Consider the following 18,932-nt stretch of genomic DNA (forward strand, 5'->3'; position numbering starts at 1 on the left):
TGTTTCCTTGTTTCCCATTTTGTATTTTGCACTCATAATGTCGCTACCGCCGTAAATATGGGACGATGAATGTATTCTTTATAAAAAGCCTGTTTTTGTAATTTGTCCAGTGAAATTAATTAGTATAATACTGATAATTTCAATTCTTATAGAATATCAGCATTATCATCGAAACTTTCGGTTTACTTAATTTGTATTATAATACTACAGCGACATCTTTTATCACCAGTATACACGATAACTTAATTAAGTAATAGCTTAATGAGTAATCCATAATAATGACAGTGTCTTTAAATTGAATGAAAATACAATAGAGTAATGCATAATATATTGCCATAACCATATAAAAATATTTGAATATTGGCTGAAAGGATAATAATAGCAGAAGTGGTGATAAATGAATATACGAGTATGTTCAAAAATAAAAACAAATTTTATTCAATAAAAATAGTAGCAATGTGTAACAATATCACCAGTCTCTTCAGTAAGACCCGAGGTAATCAACAGATTGTGGTTGTGGTTTATTTACATAATACTATTTCCAATCAATTTCTTGTAAATAATACTCTTGACTTTGTTACAATATGGCAGTGTTCACTTCACGAACTTTAGTCCCAGGGTTTGTGTCATGAAACACAAAATGTCGGTGTGCTCATCGATCTGAAAGGAGAAACAATTATTTTTCTTTTATTTTTTTTATAGTTTAAGGGCATGTATAGAAAATTAGTTGTACACTCAACGTCGAGTCGCGTCACCACATAGTCTTGTGGAGTTAACAATATACGTCGTACATTTTCTATAAAACTGAGCTTAGTATAAGCCTGTCTCTTCAACAGTTATCAAGAGATCCAGATTTACTTTTCTGAACGTACGCTTCTTTCTGTAATATTAAGATGCTTGCATTCCAAAACACTACAATGTAGCAATGTATGAGCGGCTCGCTTTATTTTTGAAGGTGATAGAACCCTTTGTGGTTTAACTCCGACGGCACCATCGCTACACCTATTTCTACCTCATAACAGTAGTGTTAATCGCTGCTGTGTTTTGAGTTGAAGGGGTGTGGTTAGCATACTTTTTCGAGGTCAACTTGGTCCTCAGGGGTAGCGGCGCATCTGTGGCCGACCTCAGGTAGGAATATCTAATCCTATCTGGGATCGATTACAGATGTCCATGGGCGGCAGTAGCCACTTACCATCAGGTGGACTGCACGCTCGTCTGCTACTCCTATATTATAAAAAAAAATACTAACAATCTTGGCGGTGGGCTTCCCGCCGCCGTGGCCCGCCTTGGTGTCGACGCGCGCGAGCAGCGGGCGCGCCTGGCGCGCGGCGCCGCGCACGGCGTGCTGCAGCGCCGCCACGAACTTCAGCGAGTGCAGCGGCACCACGCGGTCGTCGTGGTCCGCCGTCAGCACCAGCGTCGCCGGGTACTGCGCGCGATCTGCTGGGAACGGACAAACGACTACATTAATAACATTGATATATTGCTAATACAAACAAATTAATCAAACAATTTCGTATCATTTTAAAGATTACTTTACACAGAATTAAGGTGTCGTTATTATGGTATGTGTTTGTGTAGAGGTCATATTTTCAACTAATAAACTTCTTTAGATGCATTAAAAAATAAGTGATATTTTAGGCGATATTATCCATACAAAAAGAGAAATAATTCTAATATAATAAAAATATGTACCGTCATCGGGCGGGTGAATGTTGTGCAGCGGCGAGTACTTGAGCAAGTTGTCGAAGTGCGTGAGGTTGTCGGAGCTGCCGTAGTCCGATACCCAAGCGTGGCCGATCGTGAACTTCTGGAACCGCAACATGTCCAACACTCTGGAAAGTGACGGAAAGATAATGTTAGACGATAAACTGTGTGATAAAAGCGCAATCAAAAACTTTATGAGCAAATGAAATACATTTTAAAAGATAAACCAAAAATTAAATATTAGTATTAAATTTACGAAAGTATAGAGAACACAATATAAACCTACTTTCTCTATTTGCGCAATATTCGTACAGATATTGATAATTTGATATGCGCGCACATCTACTAATGCTACAAAAAAGGCAAAACAACATCGGAAGTGTATCATATCTTTGGGTGCGCTCCACTCACCCGACCTGCACGATGGCGGCGCCGTAGAGGTCGGGGCGCTGGTTGATGCAGGCGGCGACGAGCAGGCCGCCGTTGGAGCCCCCCTGGATGGTGATGTGCTCGGGGCGCGTGTAGCGCTCCGCGATGAGGTACTCCGCGGCCGCCTGGAAGTCGTCGAACACGTTCTGCTTGTTCAGCAGCCGCCCCGCGTTGTGCCAGCGCTCGCCGTACTCGCTAATGAATCACATTATAATTATGATTAATACGCCACATCTACATAGTCCATAGACACGGTAGGGGTCATTGACTCCATGGATTCTCGAGTGTTTCTTTGCAATACATATTCTACATACCATACTCATGGTATGTAGAATAACAGAGGTTATATTATAAAAGTCTTGTACACTTCACAAGAAAATAACGACATAATAATGAGATTTTCCTATCGATTGCAAGGAGTTGTACATAGTTGACTTTTTTCTTTACACAGTCAGATTTCTAGATTTTTACACTACAGAGTTTAACGTGTATTTTTTACGCAACTGTCTTTTTTCCATTGTCACAAATAAATTGAGCACTAACCCGCCGCCTCGGATGTTGGGTATGGCGACGATGCCGTCGAAGTGTTGCATGAAGACGAGCCGCGTGACGCTGAAGCTGGGCTGCACGTTGATGTTGAAGCCGCCGTAGCCGTACAGCAGCGCGGGCGCAGAGCCGTCGCGCGGCAGGTTCTGGGGAACAACAATCACATTATAATATTAGTAAGGCCCGGCCAAACAGAACGCGTATTCTAGTGCCGTGTACGCCGTAGTTTAAGCTGCGTTCAAACATTAAAGACCAATCAGACATTATATTTTTAATATCAGTAGTTTCGTTGTTAATTGGTGCAGTATCGTACCTTATGCGCATAGGCAGTGGTGGTTAAAAAAAGTAGTATTTCTAATTAGATGTCACATCTCTTAATTTGCACTTTCACAGCGACAAAAGAAGAATAGTAATATAAGAGCGAACGCGGAAGGGGTTACAAGAATGTATAAATAACAATGTGTGGATGTTATATAAACTAATATGATTACCTTCTTAGAAACAATGAACATAGGAACTTTGGTGCCATCCTTGCTTGAGTAGAATATTTGTTTAGCCTCATATTGCGATGCGTCGAATCCTTTTACTTTCACTTCTCTGAACACCTGAAATTGAAACATATTACAAATTAAAAAAATAAAAGTTAAACTTAATATATTGAGAATTTCTACGGCTACACCTTTTATACCTATTATGCTATAAAAATACGAAAATTCACAGTTTAATGTTGAAGTTAAACAACTGTCCACTGCACAATTACGGTAACTTTTTTTGTTGCCGCATTTCTTGTACAAAAGAGTGTCGGTGAGCGGTTTCTACGTGTGCGTTGCTCGAGCCCGCTTTTGCTTTCTGTCAGTTTTTATTTTGTGGCAATACTATTTGTTAAACTTTATCGGGAACAACCGTTGGGTTTAAAACTAGAGTTGCCTGATAATCCTTACTTTTATTTTTCAGTAAAATACTATACCATTATTACTATAATTCTTAATTGTAAATTAAAGATACATTTTAAAAACTATTAAACTACTACTACTGAAAACAGAAATACTTGATATTAAAAAACTCACAGTGGGCGTATACGGTTGCTTCTTAAAGTCGACATGGTAGATGATTCCGGGCGTAAGGAACGACATGAAGTGGTAGAAGATCTCCGACTGCTGCTTCTTGCCCGAGAAGCCGACCACCGAGCCCACGTCCAGCGGGAACGTCTGCAGCATCTCGCCCGACCGCATGCTGTGCAGTTGCAACACGCTCTGAAACATGCACATCACGTATTATGATTACGTAAGAAGTATTATGTAGAAGCTATAATACTCTAGTGGTTAAAATTTGTCCCAATGCCTATTTTTGTTCGAATATGGGTTGATAAGCTTCGCATTACTTCGCATTTATAATATGACTAAGGAGATGTCTTATAATAAAATACAATTGAAATCTTTATAACGAACATAATGTGACGACATGATAATGTTAACAATTTACTGTTTGGGAATTTATTTTAATATATAACTATATCTAGTTTTAAGTAAAATTACCTTAACATCTCTGACGTAATGTAGAACCAATTTGTCGTTATCCACAGCCGAAGCCCAGTCCAACACGTCAGTGGGATGTTCCTGAAATAAAAATATATGTCCGTGAAGCAACAACATTAAAAGTAGCTGGAGGTCCAACATATGCAACACATTTTAAAATTTTATAAAATAAAACGCGGAATCGTTGTCTAACTGTCTCTATGTTATATGTATATAAAAAAGTTCCTTTTCTTTGATATTTGGATGGCCTATGATTTAAATACTTTTTTATTAGTGTCTATTATTTATGAAGTCTGTTTAAAAAAAAAATAAAAGAGTTTGAAAAAAGTAGCGTCAAACTCAACGTTATTAAAATGTAAACTCTATATATACATAAGTATTGTTTATCTTACCAAAGATCAACATTTGACAATTTCTGTGGTAACAATATCTTTGGTAAATGATAACTGGATAGATCTATTATTAATAACGAACGTACGTGAGTCGGGTATGCATTTGATCGGCATCAATATTTTGAATGTATTAGATGACTGACCGGTATGAGAGTGACCCAGTTCTCCTCGGCGTGGTTGTGCAGGTCGATCTGTACGAGGCGGTAGTTGGGCGCGTTCTTGTTCGTGCGGAATATGCATACGGAGCCTTCGTTTGTGATGTACTGCGAATTAATGGTAACATAAGATTCAATTTAAAAATGGCAACACAAAACATTTACATAAAGCGGGTAGAGACTCCTTATAGTATGTTTTTTATACGACGTCGTCTTAAATTGACATTCAATTTTATTTAATTTAGTTTCAAATTCATGAAAAAATGTGTACAGAAAACATATTTTTGTAGATCTATATTTGTTTACTTAGGGATGCAAGTGTTGACAGATATTTTGTATACATTTATTAACTCCATCGTTTCAATTTGGAGCATTATAATGTTTAAATTATACAACATTTTTTTTTCACTTTTGTGGAGTAAATTTTAAATAATAATATCGTAGACGTTTAGGCTGTGAAACAGACAATTGACAATGGGGTGTCATTATAACATTTTTTTTGTTTTGTGGCACTTTTAATTTAGAACTTTTCAAGCGTAGGCTCATCTCCGTTAGTTGGTAATTCAGTGCACATAATATAGGACAGGATATTGTGTCAGTGTACCTCGTAGTCGGCCTCGAACTTGTGCACGATCTGCGTGAGCGGCAGCTTGCCGGCCACGTCGGGGTGCTTGCTGAGGTCGGCGAAGAACAGCAGGTTGTCGCGGCAGTCCTTCACCGGCAACACGATGAGGTAGCGGCCGCAGTCAGACACCTCCGCGCCGCTGTGCACACATCGATATTTCTTTGAATGTACGTTAATAGTAATTTCGGTACTGTGTTACGGCACCGAATTTTTGTTACCGTATTTATTGTAGTTGTTACAAAAGTTGGCCCTACTTTTTATTTAAAGTTTTTTTATAGTGACGCTAAAGGAGGCATAATCAGTAAAACATACAGTATGTGCAAATTTATTATTTAGTCTGTCAGCTCATTTAGTATCATTCTGGAGCAACTGAACTATTTTTGGCAAGGTTTTCACTGTTTGCTAGCCTAACATTAAGATTGTCAAATGATAATATTATTAATATTTGTAATGTAGTAATCATACTATTATAATAAAATTGAACATGCTTCAGTTTTTATTACACATAAATTTAGAGAAGATTGACCAATACGACAATTCTGCCAACACGATTGAAAAAGCAACTCAATGCTTAATTGATGAATTTGCTTTTATCAATCACCTTTGCGCTCAATGTCAGAATATATAATGCATAATTAATGAAAAACCTTATACATACAATATGGCTATTTGTCACCATTGTTACGCTATACATAATTAGGTAGCTAGTACACGAGCTACAGTTCATGTTGCCCACAGTCGCCGTCAATGTGTTAACCAACGACCGCGAAGATCACATAATAAAAACAGGAATTGTGGCTAAAACTTATAGTGTATTCACACACTGTCGCTCGTGTGTTAGCTCCCTAACATAAACCTTGTATTTACTCTAATGAGCATGAGCTCGTAATAACATACAACGCATTTAGAAGCACCCATTAATTATTCTATAAATAAACCGTATATAATTATCTCGTACTATGTACGCTAAACTATTAATAATGGTGTTAATCAACTCTAAAGTACTTAATGATATGATATGAGACAACTACAAATAGATCTACGTATCTACATTTAAAAGACAATATGCATAAAATGTATAATTACTGTTTTTTAAACCATCGTTCATCATGTACGGATATACTTTATTTATTTTCACTCTAATTAGTTTATGATAATTTAATGCATATTAACAAAATAATGATACTAATAAAAAACAAAACATGTCATATAAACCTACGCGCGTTTATCGTCGTTCAACATCCGAGTGTTTAGTTCTCTGTTGATAACAAACACATTCTATTATAATAAGAATTACACCAGGTTATAATTATGACCATTGCGTTCGGGCCAATCGGTCCTAAAAGTTTATGATTAGTATGAAAGTAATTGGCACAATGTAGAAGGTGGTTAAGCGAAAGTTTCAATGATTAAACATTTGGCTAGCAAACAGTGAAAACGACAAATATAACTATATCAGCTAGTTTTGTTGTGGCAATATCCTGCCATAAATCACTAGCATATTCCTATACAAGCTTTGAAATTTGATTCAGACTAGTAGAACTAAGTCGTTCAAAAAATATGTGTTACTTTTGTAACACATATATGTTAAAAAAATATTTTAATAATATTTTAAAAAAATATATGTGTCATCAGAAGTGTCGTCAGAAGGTTTAGGCCACCGCGCTAGCTGAGTGCGTATAGATAGACTTCACATACATTTGAGATATTTTTAAAAGATCTCTCAGGTGCGCAGGTTTCCTCACGATGTTTTCCTTCACCGTTAAAGTGATAATTAATTTGTAATACACACATAACTTCGAAAAACCATAGGTGCCAGAACCATGCCTGCGATTCGAACTTCGGACCCCTCAACCGAATTTGAACCATTAGGTTATCACTGCCTAAGTAATGACAATTTTGAAGGTGGTAGAACCCTTTGTGGTTCGACTCCGGCGGCACCACCGCCATATCAATTTTTACCTAATAACAGATAGCAGTGTTAGGCGCTGCTGTGTTCCGGTTTTAAGGGTGTGGTAAGAGAGACAGACTTTTCTGAGGCGTTCCAGCTTAGTCCTCAGGGGTAGCGTCGCATCTGTGGCCGACCTCAGGTAGGAATATCTGATCCTATCTGGGGTTGATTACAGATGTCCATGGGCGGCAGTAGCCACTTACCATCAGGTGGACTGTAAGCTCGTCTGCTACTCCTATATTATAAAAAAATGATTGAGTTAGTAAGGATACAACATAGGATCATAATAGCCACTTATTACTATCAAAGGCTTACATCCTCCATAGCGGCTCGTCGGGGAACTCGACGGCGATGACGTCATCGGCCTGCGGCGTGTCGAGGCGGTGGTAGCAGAGCTTCTGGTCGCGGTTCACCTCCGTCTCCGAGCCGTCCGTCTTGCCGCCTTGTGCCGGATACCTCTACGTATATAATATATATAAGACTTTAAGACACTTTTAAGACCCCTTATATTTACGCAAAGTCAGACAAAAGGTTGCTATACAACACACTAATTTCAGATAAAGGCTTATCCAATTTATCTCTTACAGAAAGAAGTCTTTATAAGAAATCCTAATATAATGTATTGTATTAAAAATATAGTATGTCAATCACTTGCTGGAGTCCTTCAAAAAGGGGCTAAACAATGTGTGAAGTCTGCCAACTCGCACTTCACCAGCGTCCGACAACGGATTATGGCCTCAAGAGGAGACCCGCGCCCAGTAGTGACAGTAAGGGGTTAGCGACATACGTAAATCTCGCTCACATAGTGAAGAGAAGGAATGACAATAGAAATGTAGTCTTTATTGAGGCAAGTTATACCAAGTACATAAATCCTCATGTCCAGACTATTATTGTTCTTAAGGTCTAAAGTAGTAAATATTATAATATTTACTTACAGAGTAAAACAGGCCTTTGTTATCCTTCGTCCATGACATCGACGCGAACTTCACCTTTTCAAGCACTTCCGGATAGTCCTCGCCTTAAAATAAAACGCAAATATTGTACATTTTATTTAATAACCTCAAATAATTACAGATATTTCTTTAAATGAATAATAATTAATTTCGTGTCTGCAAGTAAGCATGGATCTAATCTAGCTTTCGGTGGTCACCGTATCTGGTATTTTCTAGCTTATTTAAAAAAAAAATAACCAAAGGGTCGAACTGAAGTGTCAGTCTATAGTAAAAAAAATCTAATTTCGCAATGGAGCAATTGATCCTTGTAAAAATGGGTATCTTGGGTATCAGTAGTGGATTTTTACATAGACAAGGGCCATTATTAACTTCATATACTTATCCATAGGTTAGTTATGTATAATTGTATATACAGTAAACCACATACTAAAGGTAACCGATTTTTACATAGAGAAAAGCCATTATTAATTTCATATACTTTTCCATAGGTTGGTTTAGTTATGTATAATTGTATATACATTTATGTATAATTGTATATGCATTTAAAATAATTTTCAATAAAAATATTAATAAAAGACAATATGCAATAAATAGAATTGACATTCATTTTCCGCGAATACACCTTGCATATTAACATTAACATACTGCCTCGTGTGGCATTGAGATGCAACATGCTTTCTGGATAATACATAGGCCACTTGCAGTCCACAAATGTTGTTCCAACGATTGTGTGTCAAGTTAAACGACATTTGTCACCGCAAAATTGTAATAGTTATGTAGTATTTTATGGCCGATTTAAAGAAATTGACGTAAGACTATTACGGTACATAAAACTTACGATGGAAAAATAACTACCAAGTACTACCAAGATATTTAAGAAAGATTCAATCGCGTTCTGATTTTACAAATATTTTTATTTTACTAAAAACTGGTGTAATCGTAACTAATTTACAAATGGTACATTGGGACGGTTTGGTATCAGATGGGTGATTTCTAATAATCTCCTTTTTTATGTGTTTTGACATACTTTCATAAGTATTCGGATTCAATCACATGAAACGCTTTAACCATTTAAAAATGTATTGATCACTTTCTAGCTGTACGAGTTTCTTTGCCCTTCTTTCATGGGATAATATTGTAAAAAATGCCAAAGGCATATATACATTTTTTGTTTCACTTTTTTCATGCCCAAGAAAATCGAACATAAGTCATACGTAACTAACCCTTGCTTAGCAGTCGGTTCAAAATAAATCCCTACCTGTAGCGACATCCTTAATGTGTATAGTGATCCAGTCGGAGCCGCTCGCGGACAGCCCGTACGCGAAGGTGGCGCCATCTTCCGTGAAGCGGCTGCCCGAAAGCGCTATGGTGCCGTCCTCCGAGAGCGTGTTCGGGTCCAGGAACACCCTGGGCTCACCGTCCAAGCTATCTTGTACGTAGAGGACACTGGGAAGAGGATGGGAACATTGTTATTTTATTAAACAACGTGGTGTGGTCTTGTGAGATAATGTGTGCGACTGTGCGTGTGCGACTGTACGTGTGCGTTTGTACGTATGCGTTTGTACGCAGTAAATTCTTAAAGGTACGTAGGTTTGTTTTAAATAAGAAGACCCGCTGCGATATTATTGCGGCCAACATTGTAAGACGTTAGGGTAGCAAATAGGACTTCTTAACTTAGATAGAATATTCAAACAGACCAATACAAATTGTAACAGAGCCATAATGTTATCATAAGGCGTATATAAGTATACACGAAAAATGTTGTTATAGCTTTCGGACCATAACTCAATATTTATAGCCACTTACTTCTGGTTCTGCAGTCCAGTGTTCTTGAAGAAGAAGTACCTGTCCCCCCGTCTGAAGGGGCAGGAGTACTTTGGGTAGTTCCACAGCTCTGTGAGCCTCTCGTGTATGTCTGCCTTCACGGGACACGCGTCCAGGAACGGCCGTGTGATGCTGTTCTGTGCGTCAATGAACTCTTTGGTCTCTTTGGAGTCGGGGTCCTCCAACCACCGGTAGGGGTCTGCTATCTGAAAACACGTTTTTTCTTTATTTTCTTAATATGTACTAGTATTTTCATGGCACTGCAATTTAAATTATGTGGCGAAGTCATATTTCTTACAGTATGATAGTACGTAAAATCTTTGGTAGTATAAAATTATTACGCACTTTTTTCTTAATTTTAAGTTCTTATTATTATAATTCTGTTTTCTACTAAGTACTGCACACAACTTCTATTGAGTGGTATATGAAAATTAAAACAATCCCTATCTTGCAGGTAATATACCATGTGCAATATGGTACAACAGTCCAGTATTCATTATATCATAGATTAGGTTTAGTTTATGTTTCGACAGTTATCGATCGATCCTAGGACATGACATGCTGCGCAATAATGTACCTACGTCATATCGCCAATCATCTACCTATTGATGGCATCGTGCTTTATCTGCCCGATTAAGCATTGCACATTCAAGTATATAATATAGAAATTGATAACAATAACAAAGTCCCCTAATATATTGAAGATAATTTTGCACGTACAGGCTAACGCACAGAGATTACAGGAACTACCATTAACTAGGAAATATAGATTAATATAATATCATCATTACTTTCACTAGAACGATTGGTGGCGCTATTTTTGTTCACAACTATTTAATTTCATACCTCGTTATGTTTATATTAAACATTATTTAAACTTAGTGTTTTGAATTTCTGCAATCCCTCTCTCACAGAATATTTTCTATGTACAAAATAGACGAGTCTTCTTTATCTACAGATTGTCAAATCTAGCCGAATTTACTTCTATAAATTAAGTTTATAATTTTATTCCGATTTTCAAGATGATCTGATCCCAAATTTATAATACTAGTTTCGTATCTGTAACGGTACGAACCCAAATATAATATAATTTACTATTTTAAACAGTTATGTTTGTCTATAACGGCTAAACTCAGAAACTGCATATCTTAACGGGGAACTACATATTCAGAACAGGCTTCTTAAATCAATTTCAAATCTTGTTTCTTGTGTTCCTATTTTTCAACTTGACCGGTCACTTGAAACAATCTTAACTAGTGGCGGTATAAAAAGGTTGTAAATGGGGTCAATGAACAACTTTTTTTACTACAAACGTGTTTAATCGCTCTGTCTCGAGTATACAAGCGTTGGACTCGACGCAAAACAATGCACTCCACTCCGTGGATTGAATACCAACGAGCGACGTGCTCAGAAGCCTCAGTATGTAACGCTTAAAGGTTAGCCTTAAAGTGTACTGTTTTTTGCGTACTAACATATTTAGTTTGTTGCCAATAAACAATGTATTGACTGTAAGTACCTACTCAAAACGTTCGGGGATACGGCTTAAAGATCAAGGCTTTGATCAATGTATTCTATTGTCCCTATGCCCTTAAATATGGTACTTAGATAAGGAAATAAGCAGTATTTGCGTTCTCTAAGGTCAAATCTACTCAACAAGGGTTTTAATAAAATATACACGTACTTCATCCTTCTTGTTTGAATCCAAACGCTTATAAATAGACCAAGTAAGTAATAGAGTCCACATATCTAATTAAAAATCATATGGAAAAATCTGTGGACTATCCACAATATACGCGGGCAATGGATTAAACGCTGATAGGCTGCGACTGCGTCTTAATTAAATGGAATCGAATTAGAATCCGACAAACGCGGCAAGTATCCACAGAGTTAGTCATAAGATCTTTTTTTTAAGATTGAAGTATGCAGCGAAGCATGCAGTACGACAGCAAATGCACATGCTGACTACGATAGGCGCCTTATTCACAAATGTAATACTAATATAAAAAAAAATGCTTTGTATTAGCAGTCTATTTGGTTAGTTGGTCTAGGAACTTAAAACAAACCCAACGGAGGAGAAAAACACTATGATAATAGTACCAAAAAAATCTGTCAGTCAAAATTTATTTCAATTACATAGTTATTTTGAAATTATAGCAAAATAACACAGCATTAAAAATAATTTGAACGCGGACAATGTAATGCCATTCGCATTGAAAATGTTTTTTGTTGCTTGCTGTTGAAATTTGTTAGTGGGATAAAAAAACTCTAGTCAATAAGGTATAGAGCTAGAATTAAAATATTCTATAAAATCCTTTACTTGACGTGAGGACAAGGGGACTTCAAACTTTTTTGTGACTTTCGAAATTTACCACGTTGCTTTGACAGAGATACCGGGTAACGCGAGACTTTTAACAGGCTAAGCCTCGCTAACGTTCCTCGGCGGTACGTATGTATGGATCATGAGTTATCCAAAGAAACGCAACTAGATACTTAGCACGTCGCCTCTGTAGGGCTCTTTGAAGGAATTCATCCCAAACCTTCTTATGGTTAAAACGGTATGAGGCCACACATACCTTAGTCTTTTCGGGGTCGTTGCAATATAGGGGTGGGTCTGGATTATTCGTGTCTCCAGGGTACCTTCTTGACTCGACCAGGTTTTAAGGAAGCAAATACCCACAGAATTTTAATATTCACCGTTTCTTCATATTGCTATTCAGCTTTAAAGCTTACAGTCGATATTTCAATTGCATGTCTAATAAACCTAACTTACCTACATCAGTACATGTATAAGTTTTATTTTTAGTCTTGCAATATCCCCGTTGTAGTGAGCAGTGGGACATGTATGGGGTTGCAGCCAGCTACATAATCATTAAAGACGGCATGGGAATAATAACAACATTTATATAATTGATAAACATATTGTAATAAATTAAATTTAGGTACTTGTTGGAGTGTTGTACCTTATTATATATACTTTATCCCAATTTTACTTAATATACCTATATTGAACTATTCCTTGTCATTAATTTTATCAGGAAACATTTTTTTCGATAGTGTTATCAATATATCTTATCTGTCAATAATTTTGCGTTTTGTAAACATACATCACGAAGCCGGCAAATCCGTAACACGTACTGGAGCTAATTTCGGGTAATTCAACTATTAACGGGCTAATTAACAGTATGAACTCCGTATCGCTTCAGACCCTCAAGATAACTTCCGTAGCGACGTAAAATTTTATCTACATCGTACGATTTTGTTTAGAAACATGTGTCTAAAACTAGTGATATTGCGAGGCATTGAAGACAGGATAACCACAATTATTTTAATGCTAATGTTTACCGTTTGCACGAATGGTAATTTCGTATTAAGTAGACAAATTCGTGATGTTTTGGTTACCTTAGTGCCATGGTATTCGTCGACGACGGTCTCGTCGCGCCTCGCATCCGGGTACACGAAGCTCATGTTCCGCTGCGGAGTGGTGGATGCGCCGGCGCACTGCAACATCCAACAAACTAACACAACCGCAACACTAACACAAAGCGAATGCATGGCGAGCCCTACACCCGCAAACAAACCGTCACGAACTGACCGCCACGGCAAACAAACCCGTCTTATATCGAAACGAGGCGGCAAAACAGATCTTCTGAACGCTGAAGTTGAGATGTATCGATATCCCCTATTACTCTCGGCTCGGCTCCCGCTGTGACATACATTTCAATTTATCGACTGTCCGTCACAGATGACAACGTAGTTTTTAAAAATAAAAGCGTCTTCGGCTTTTTGTCGACTGCCGTTTTCCGATCGAATACAGTTACGCAAATAATTTTATGTATAAAAGTTCTTTCGTGCCAGTTAATTGAAACTTGACGTGATTTTTATAATTTTATCGCAAATACTTAACACAGCGCGAGATAGATACTGAATTAAAAAGAGTGGTTCCCAAATGTTTTAAAGAACTAAATGGGTTATTTTCATTAGTGGGTAATTAGCACAAAGGTTATAATAATAAATTAAGATTTGATAAAGGGCAGGCACCATTATTGTTCCGATGCAGGGCGCGGGACTTCTCTCAACGCGAAAGGGATTTAAGTCTATTGACCACCGCGCTGGCTAAGTGCCAATTGGTAGATTTCACTTGTCGTTGAGATTTTTTTTCAGGCGTGAAGATTCTCCATGTTTTTTTTACATTTATAGCGAGTTATAATTAATTCCTAATACACTTTCCGTGCTTGCGTATTAGAAGTGCGTACTAGTAATTCGAATGTTGGACACCGCAATTGAAAAGCAGAGTTTCAACCTGCTGAGTATATCACTGCTATAGGATACACTGGATAAAAGTAAAGATACTCGATTATAATACAACATTCTAATATTATTTGCCATAAACTAATTATCATTAAAAAAAATCAAATTATATTCCAAATAAATACCAAAAACATTATTATTTGTTATTAATACAGTAGCATTTAAAAAAATGTTGTAGCGCTGGTACTGGTCAAATAATATAAATGACATAATGAGTCCAAAAAAGGGCCTGTAGCCTTTCAACCAATATAGGTACAAAGCAAAATTTAGAAATAGTCAGATGTTACATCGCAATATTAAGAGTGTTAAAAAATCTTTGTCCCATGTGTCAAAGTAGTGCAAATGTTAATCAAGAATACATTCACCATATTCACATAATATTCAATGTGCTGGAAGGATAGATGGGCAATATGATGTTGTCTTTTTTTGGTCTGTGTCAATATATTGAAGGTTGGTCATTTGGTGGATTACTAATGACAATCTGTGTCTTAAGATAATGGAGGCAACACAATAATTGTTTACGTTTGGAATAAAGGAAAATAATGACCTCATTGTAAGGGAGTAACAATAAACGAAAATACAATGTACTACTTTTAAAGCTTTTATGTTTTCTTCTGTTTTTTTTTGGTATAATTTGGTATGATTAATTAATTAATCTAAACATAAATGTACAATATTTTAAGTTCACTTTTCATCTTTGACTTAAATGTGTTAAAACGTTTTAAAGTTTAGTTAGGTATTTTTAAGAACATTACTACAATATTTAAGGGTTGTAGAACTCCACTAGAAGAACTGTGGCATGCCATTCTGCCTTATAAAAGTAGTGCGAAAAGCTTATGTTCTGCTTTGAAATATTCACATTTTATTCTCAATAGTAGTAACACATCTGCGATTGACCTCATTCTACCTGTCAATCTGACCTATGCGAGGGAGTAATAGAATGGTTTCTTTTTAAAATATAGCAACATAAGAATACGGACTGTATTCTTACTGTTACTGTAACTGTATTCAGGGATAGCAACACATCTGTGGCTAACTCCAGTTAAGTCTCTAATTTTATCTGGGGATGATTATAGATGCCCATGAGCAGCTGTATACATGATGTCAGTCAATGCCTTTTATAATAAATATAAATTATTTATAAATACACACTTAAAAATGACAAAATTATACCGTGCATAAATATCTCAGAGTCACATAAGAAACAAAATCCTATAAGGATGGTGTTTTATACATTGATGTATTAGTATTACCGCTTAGGAAGTTGATAGCATTGACAGTACCTTAACAACTCATACATCATGCTTAGTACCAATGTCAAAGAGGATATCATTATGTCAATAATATGATATGAAACAAATGTTGCGTATTATGTGAAGTATTACTTATATATAATTTAGTTACCTGGAAAATAATATTTTTTGCTGAAACCAAGGGGGTAGTTAGCACCTAAAAACTAAATGATATTAACAATAAGCTGTCAATTCATCACATTCAATGTTACGCACACACTACGTGGACGTATCACGTACTCACAAATTAACCCTTGACTGGAACAAACGTTCAAAGATTCAAAAAGTAAATCAGCACAACTGAACCTATCACGGTTTACACTAAGATATTTTTAAATAAATGCGCTAAATTCTCACCAATATTGTCCTAGTTGCAGCGAATCGAGCTGAATGGCTCGAATATGTAAACAATTTTCTTTGTTTGATTGTAACTTCTGCAATATTTGCTGAAAAACGGCAATGATAAGCAAGAAAAGGACGCACCGCCATACAAATTGACATTTCGCCGATGACAGATCAGTCAAGATGACACAGATTAAAAAGTCGTTTAAGTTTTCCCCTCTGTTCTGCCAGCTTATATAGATATAATCCACTACGAGTTAATCTTTAACAAGATTATCAGTACGATTATGCTTTATACATTTCGTCAAAACATTGTGCAAGTACCGTACGCGCGGGATGTTTGAACGACACAAATAGTGTTGAAATTTGTTCAATTTCTTATCACAAATGAAGTTTATTCGTTCAGAGGACCCCTCCGATTTCGAAATATTACATTATTTGTCCAAAAAACAACAAAATCATAACATAAATATAATATTTATGTTTTTTAATTCGGCGTAACGTATATAACGGCGTGGCGTAAACTAACGTGGACGTTTTTATTTATTTAAAAAAAGTTCTTGAAGTTGAATTAAATTGAAAACTCATCAACAAACCAATAATGAGTAGATAATGATTAAGTAAGTTTAAGTAATAAAACACAACATGTGATACATTTATATTTATTTACGAGATGAGTGGTCACAACGTTCTATCGAGCAACGTAACCCGTCGTCCGCCGTAAGGCACTAGTCGATAAACGGACGCACCAGAATATGTACACATTATCTACGTACATTAATAAATACAAATTCTAACGAAACACTACAAAAATATTTATAATCCAATTTCTCTCAATAAATACTGGCTCCTGGCTCTGTTCGTACACAACTTACTAGTGTTGCATACGTCTTACAAGTCCACTACCAATGAAACAATAATTATATAGAATTGTAGATTAAAGTTTAGAAATATCAACACATTTATTTACATAGATAATTATATTTTTCTTATATAATACAGGCAATACTTTGCAACAAAAATGATGTATGTAAATTTAGATAACATAAAAATAAAATAAAAATATTTTATTGATCTTAATACAGTCACATTTACAAGTCGCAAGAGCCCTGTACTTGGTTCTAGACCTGTGTTACAGGTACCCCGCTCATCCACCGGAACTTCATACATACATGTGTTATTCAACAAACATGACATTAGATTTTGTTAAAAAATTACATTTATTATTCATTATTCAAGCCTTAACCAAATATTCCAACCAAAAATTACAAATTTTAAGCCTTAACCGAATGAATGTATTTGAGTTTATGTGTAAAACATGTTACATTGTCAACGAAACAAAGTATAATATAAATAATAATCACTGTAATTATTATTTTGTCTTAACTAATTTTAAACTCTCCACATATTTATAATGGTTAGCTTTTAATTTTACAATCAACAATAGGTGTATTCAAATAATTTGTTACAGCAAAAATATAGTTAAAAAATTGAAAGTTAACTAAAAATTTAGTAACTGCTAAGATTGTTTTATTTATGTTAAGTAATTGAAGTATGGTAGCGGACCATCTAATTTTGAATATAATCAATATAAACATTTTACTACTTGAACCCAATAGATATGTTACGATTGAGTCGATGTTATTTACAATGTTACATACACATTACTACATACTAAGTGAAATTTTGGTTCTTTTTAGGAATAATCATAACACTATTACTTAGCAATTACGAAAATATGTACTACAGTATTGTCATAATACTGGTATTGGTACATTTGAATCATAAGTAAGTGGGTGGCACCAGAAACGGTAATTTTGGAATATTATGAAGTCATCAAAAATTGAACTGAGGAACTATAACCATTTACAACTTTGGGTGATAGATTGTTATATTTCTAGACTCAAAAAGTATAATAATTTACTCACGCTCTCCAAAGTTCATCATATGAAGAACGTAATAATAATGTAATAAAATGTAACTATTGCTGATGTAGCATGACAGTGTTAAGTATATGAGTTTTAAGCATATTATTATGGACCACCCTAAAAATCTAATCAATATACTAATAAGGGACTTGTAAAGCTATGTCACATAGTATGTATCACAATACTTTGCCTGCCTACCTGTAGAGAGGAGAATAATAATTATCATTAGTCATACACAGATCACATAGAACCGACGTGAGGACTTTGCCTCTATATATTTTGTTGAGACGACATCTATGGGAAACATTTGTAAGAAGGTCGTGAGTTAGCGTTGCGTGAGTCTCAAGTCGCTTCTATATAGCCGTGCCTCAGAGGATAAAAAGATCCAGAACCTTATATCATTAACTTTACGAGATCAACGATTATGAGTTTTGTATAGAATAAAGAGCATAGTGCGCAACAAATTTAGACTGTTATAATTAATATAATTAATTTTATAAATTAACCTAAATATTATTTCAATTCCTAAGTGTATATTGAGATCATTTTAGCATAAAAATGTGCCTCTAAGTCTTATTGTAAATTGTTCTTAATACTGATTTATAAGCATATTATTTTTGGTGTTTAACTTTTATTTATAAAACACGTACATTTTTATTAATTTGGCTAATAAAGTCGAGTAAATGTAGAAAAAGTTTAGGTGACTAGTAAACGTGAGCGTTATTTAATTTATTTTCGTAAAGCTACACTGATATCGAGCTAAATAATATGTTCTAATAGCAAAATAGGAATGAAACATTGAAGTGCCTATTGTTATAGAGCAATATGAAATTATTAATAGAAAATTCTTTAAAATAGACCATTGGATGTACACCATAGATTAGATCACTAGCTATGTTGAAGTCTGATCAGACTAAACCTTATAATCAGTATCGTGTCATCTGT

General features: G+C 35.6%; 1 protein-coding gene across 4 annotated transcripts; it reads right to left on the minus strand.

Annotated features, from left to right (window-relative positions):
• Window positions 1-414: 414 nt before the first annotated feature.
• On the minus strand, window positions 415-16,236 carry LOC140755025 (prolyl endopeptidase). Of its 4 annotated transcripts, none has more exons than XM_073090210.1 (17): window positions 16,075-16,236; window positions 13,517-13,615; window positions 10,100-10,323; window positions 9,552-9,739; window positions 8,276-8,358; window positions 7,656-7,798; window positions 6,609-6,647; window positions 5,369-5,528; window positions 4,753-4,872; window positions 4,218-4,298; window positions 3,750-3,935; window positions 3,174-3,287; window positions 2,680-2,828; window positions 2,119-2,331; window positions 1,696-1,835; window positions 1,250-1,440; window positions 415-660 (listed from the first exon to the last, which is right to left on the minus strand). In XM_073090210.1, exons 1-17 carry the CDS (start codon window positions 16,216-16,218, stop codon window positions 595-597), a joined length of 2,340 nt encoding a protein of 779 aa, XP_072946311.1. In that variant the 5' UTR covers window positions 16,219-16,236; the 3' UTR covers window positions 415-594. The 4 variants fall into 4 exon arrangements, with proteins under 4 accessions (XP_072946311.1, XP_072946304.1, XP_072946328.1 ...); XM_073090203.1 differs by having other exon boundaries at window positions 1,250-1,443; XM_073090227.1 differs by lacking the exon at window positions 6,609-6,647.
• Between the last annotated feature and the right edge of the window lie 2,696 nt (window positions 16,237-18,932).

The sequence above is a fragment of the Epargyreus clarus genome, unplaced genomic scaffold (assembly GCF_041222505.1).
Source record: "Epargyreus clarus isolate Ecla_fem2 unplaced genomic scaffold, WU_Ecla_fem_2.2 ptg000003l, whole genome shotgun sequence".
NCBI classification, from domain to species: Eukaryota; Metazoa; Arthropoda; class Insecta; order Lepidoptera; family Hesperiidae; genus Epargyreus; species Epargyreus clarus.

Coding starts and splice junctions, on each gene's coding strand:
- LOC140755025 (XM_073090203.1), bottom strand. CDS start 16,218: ATGTCAATTTGTATGGCGGTGCGTCCTTTTCTTGCTTATCATTGCCGT. Junction 5,529..6,608: donor TTGAACGACGATAAACGCGC/GTAGGTTTATAT, acceptor ATGTGTGCACAG/CGGCGCGGAGGTGTCTGACT. Junction 1,836..2,118: donor GCCGCCATCGTGCAGGTCGG/GTGAGTGGAGCG, acceptor GTCACTTTCCAG/AGTGTTGGACATGTTGCGGT.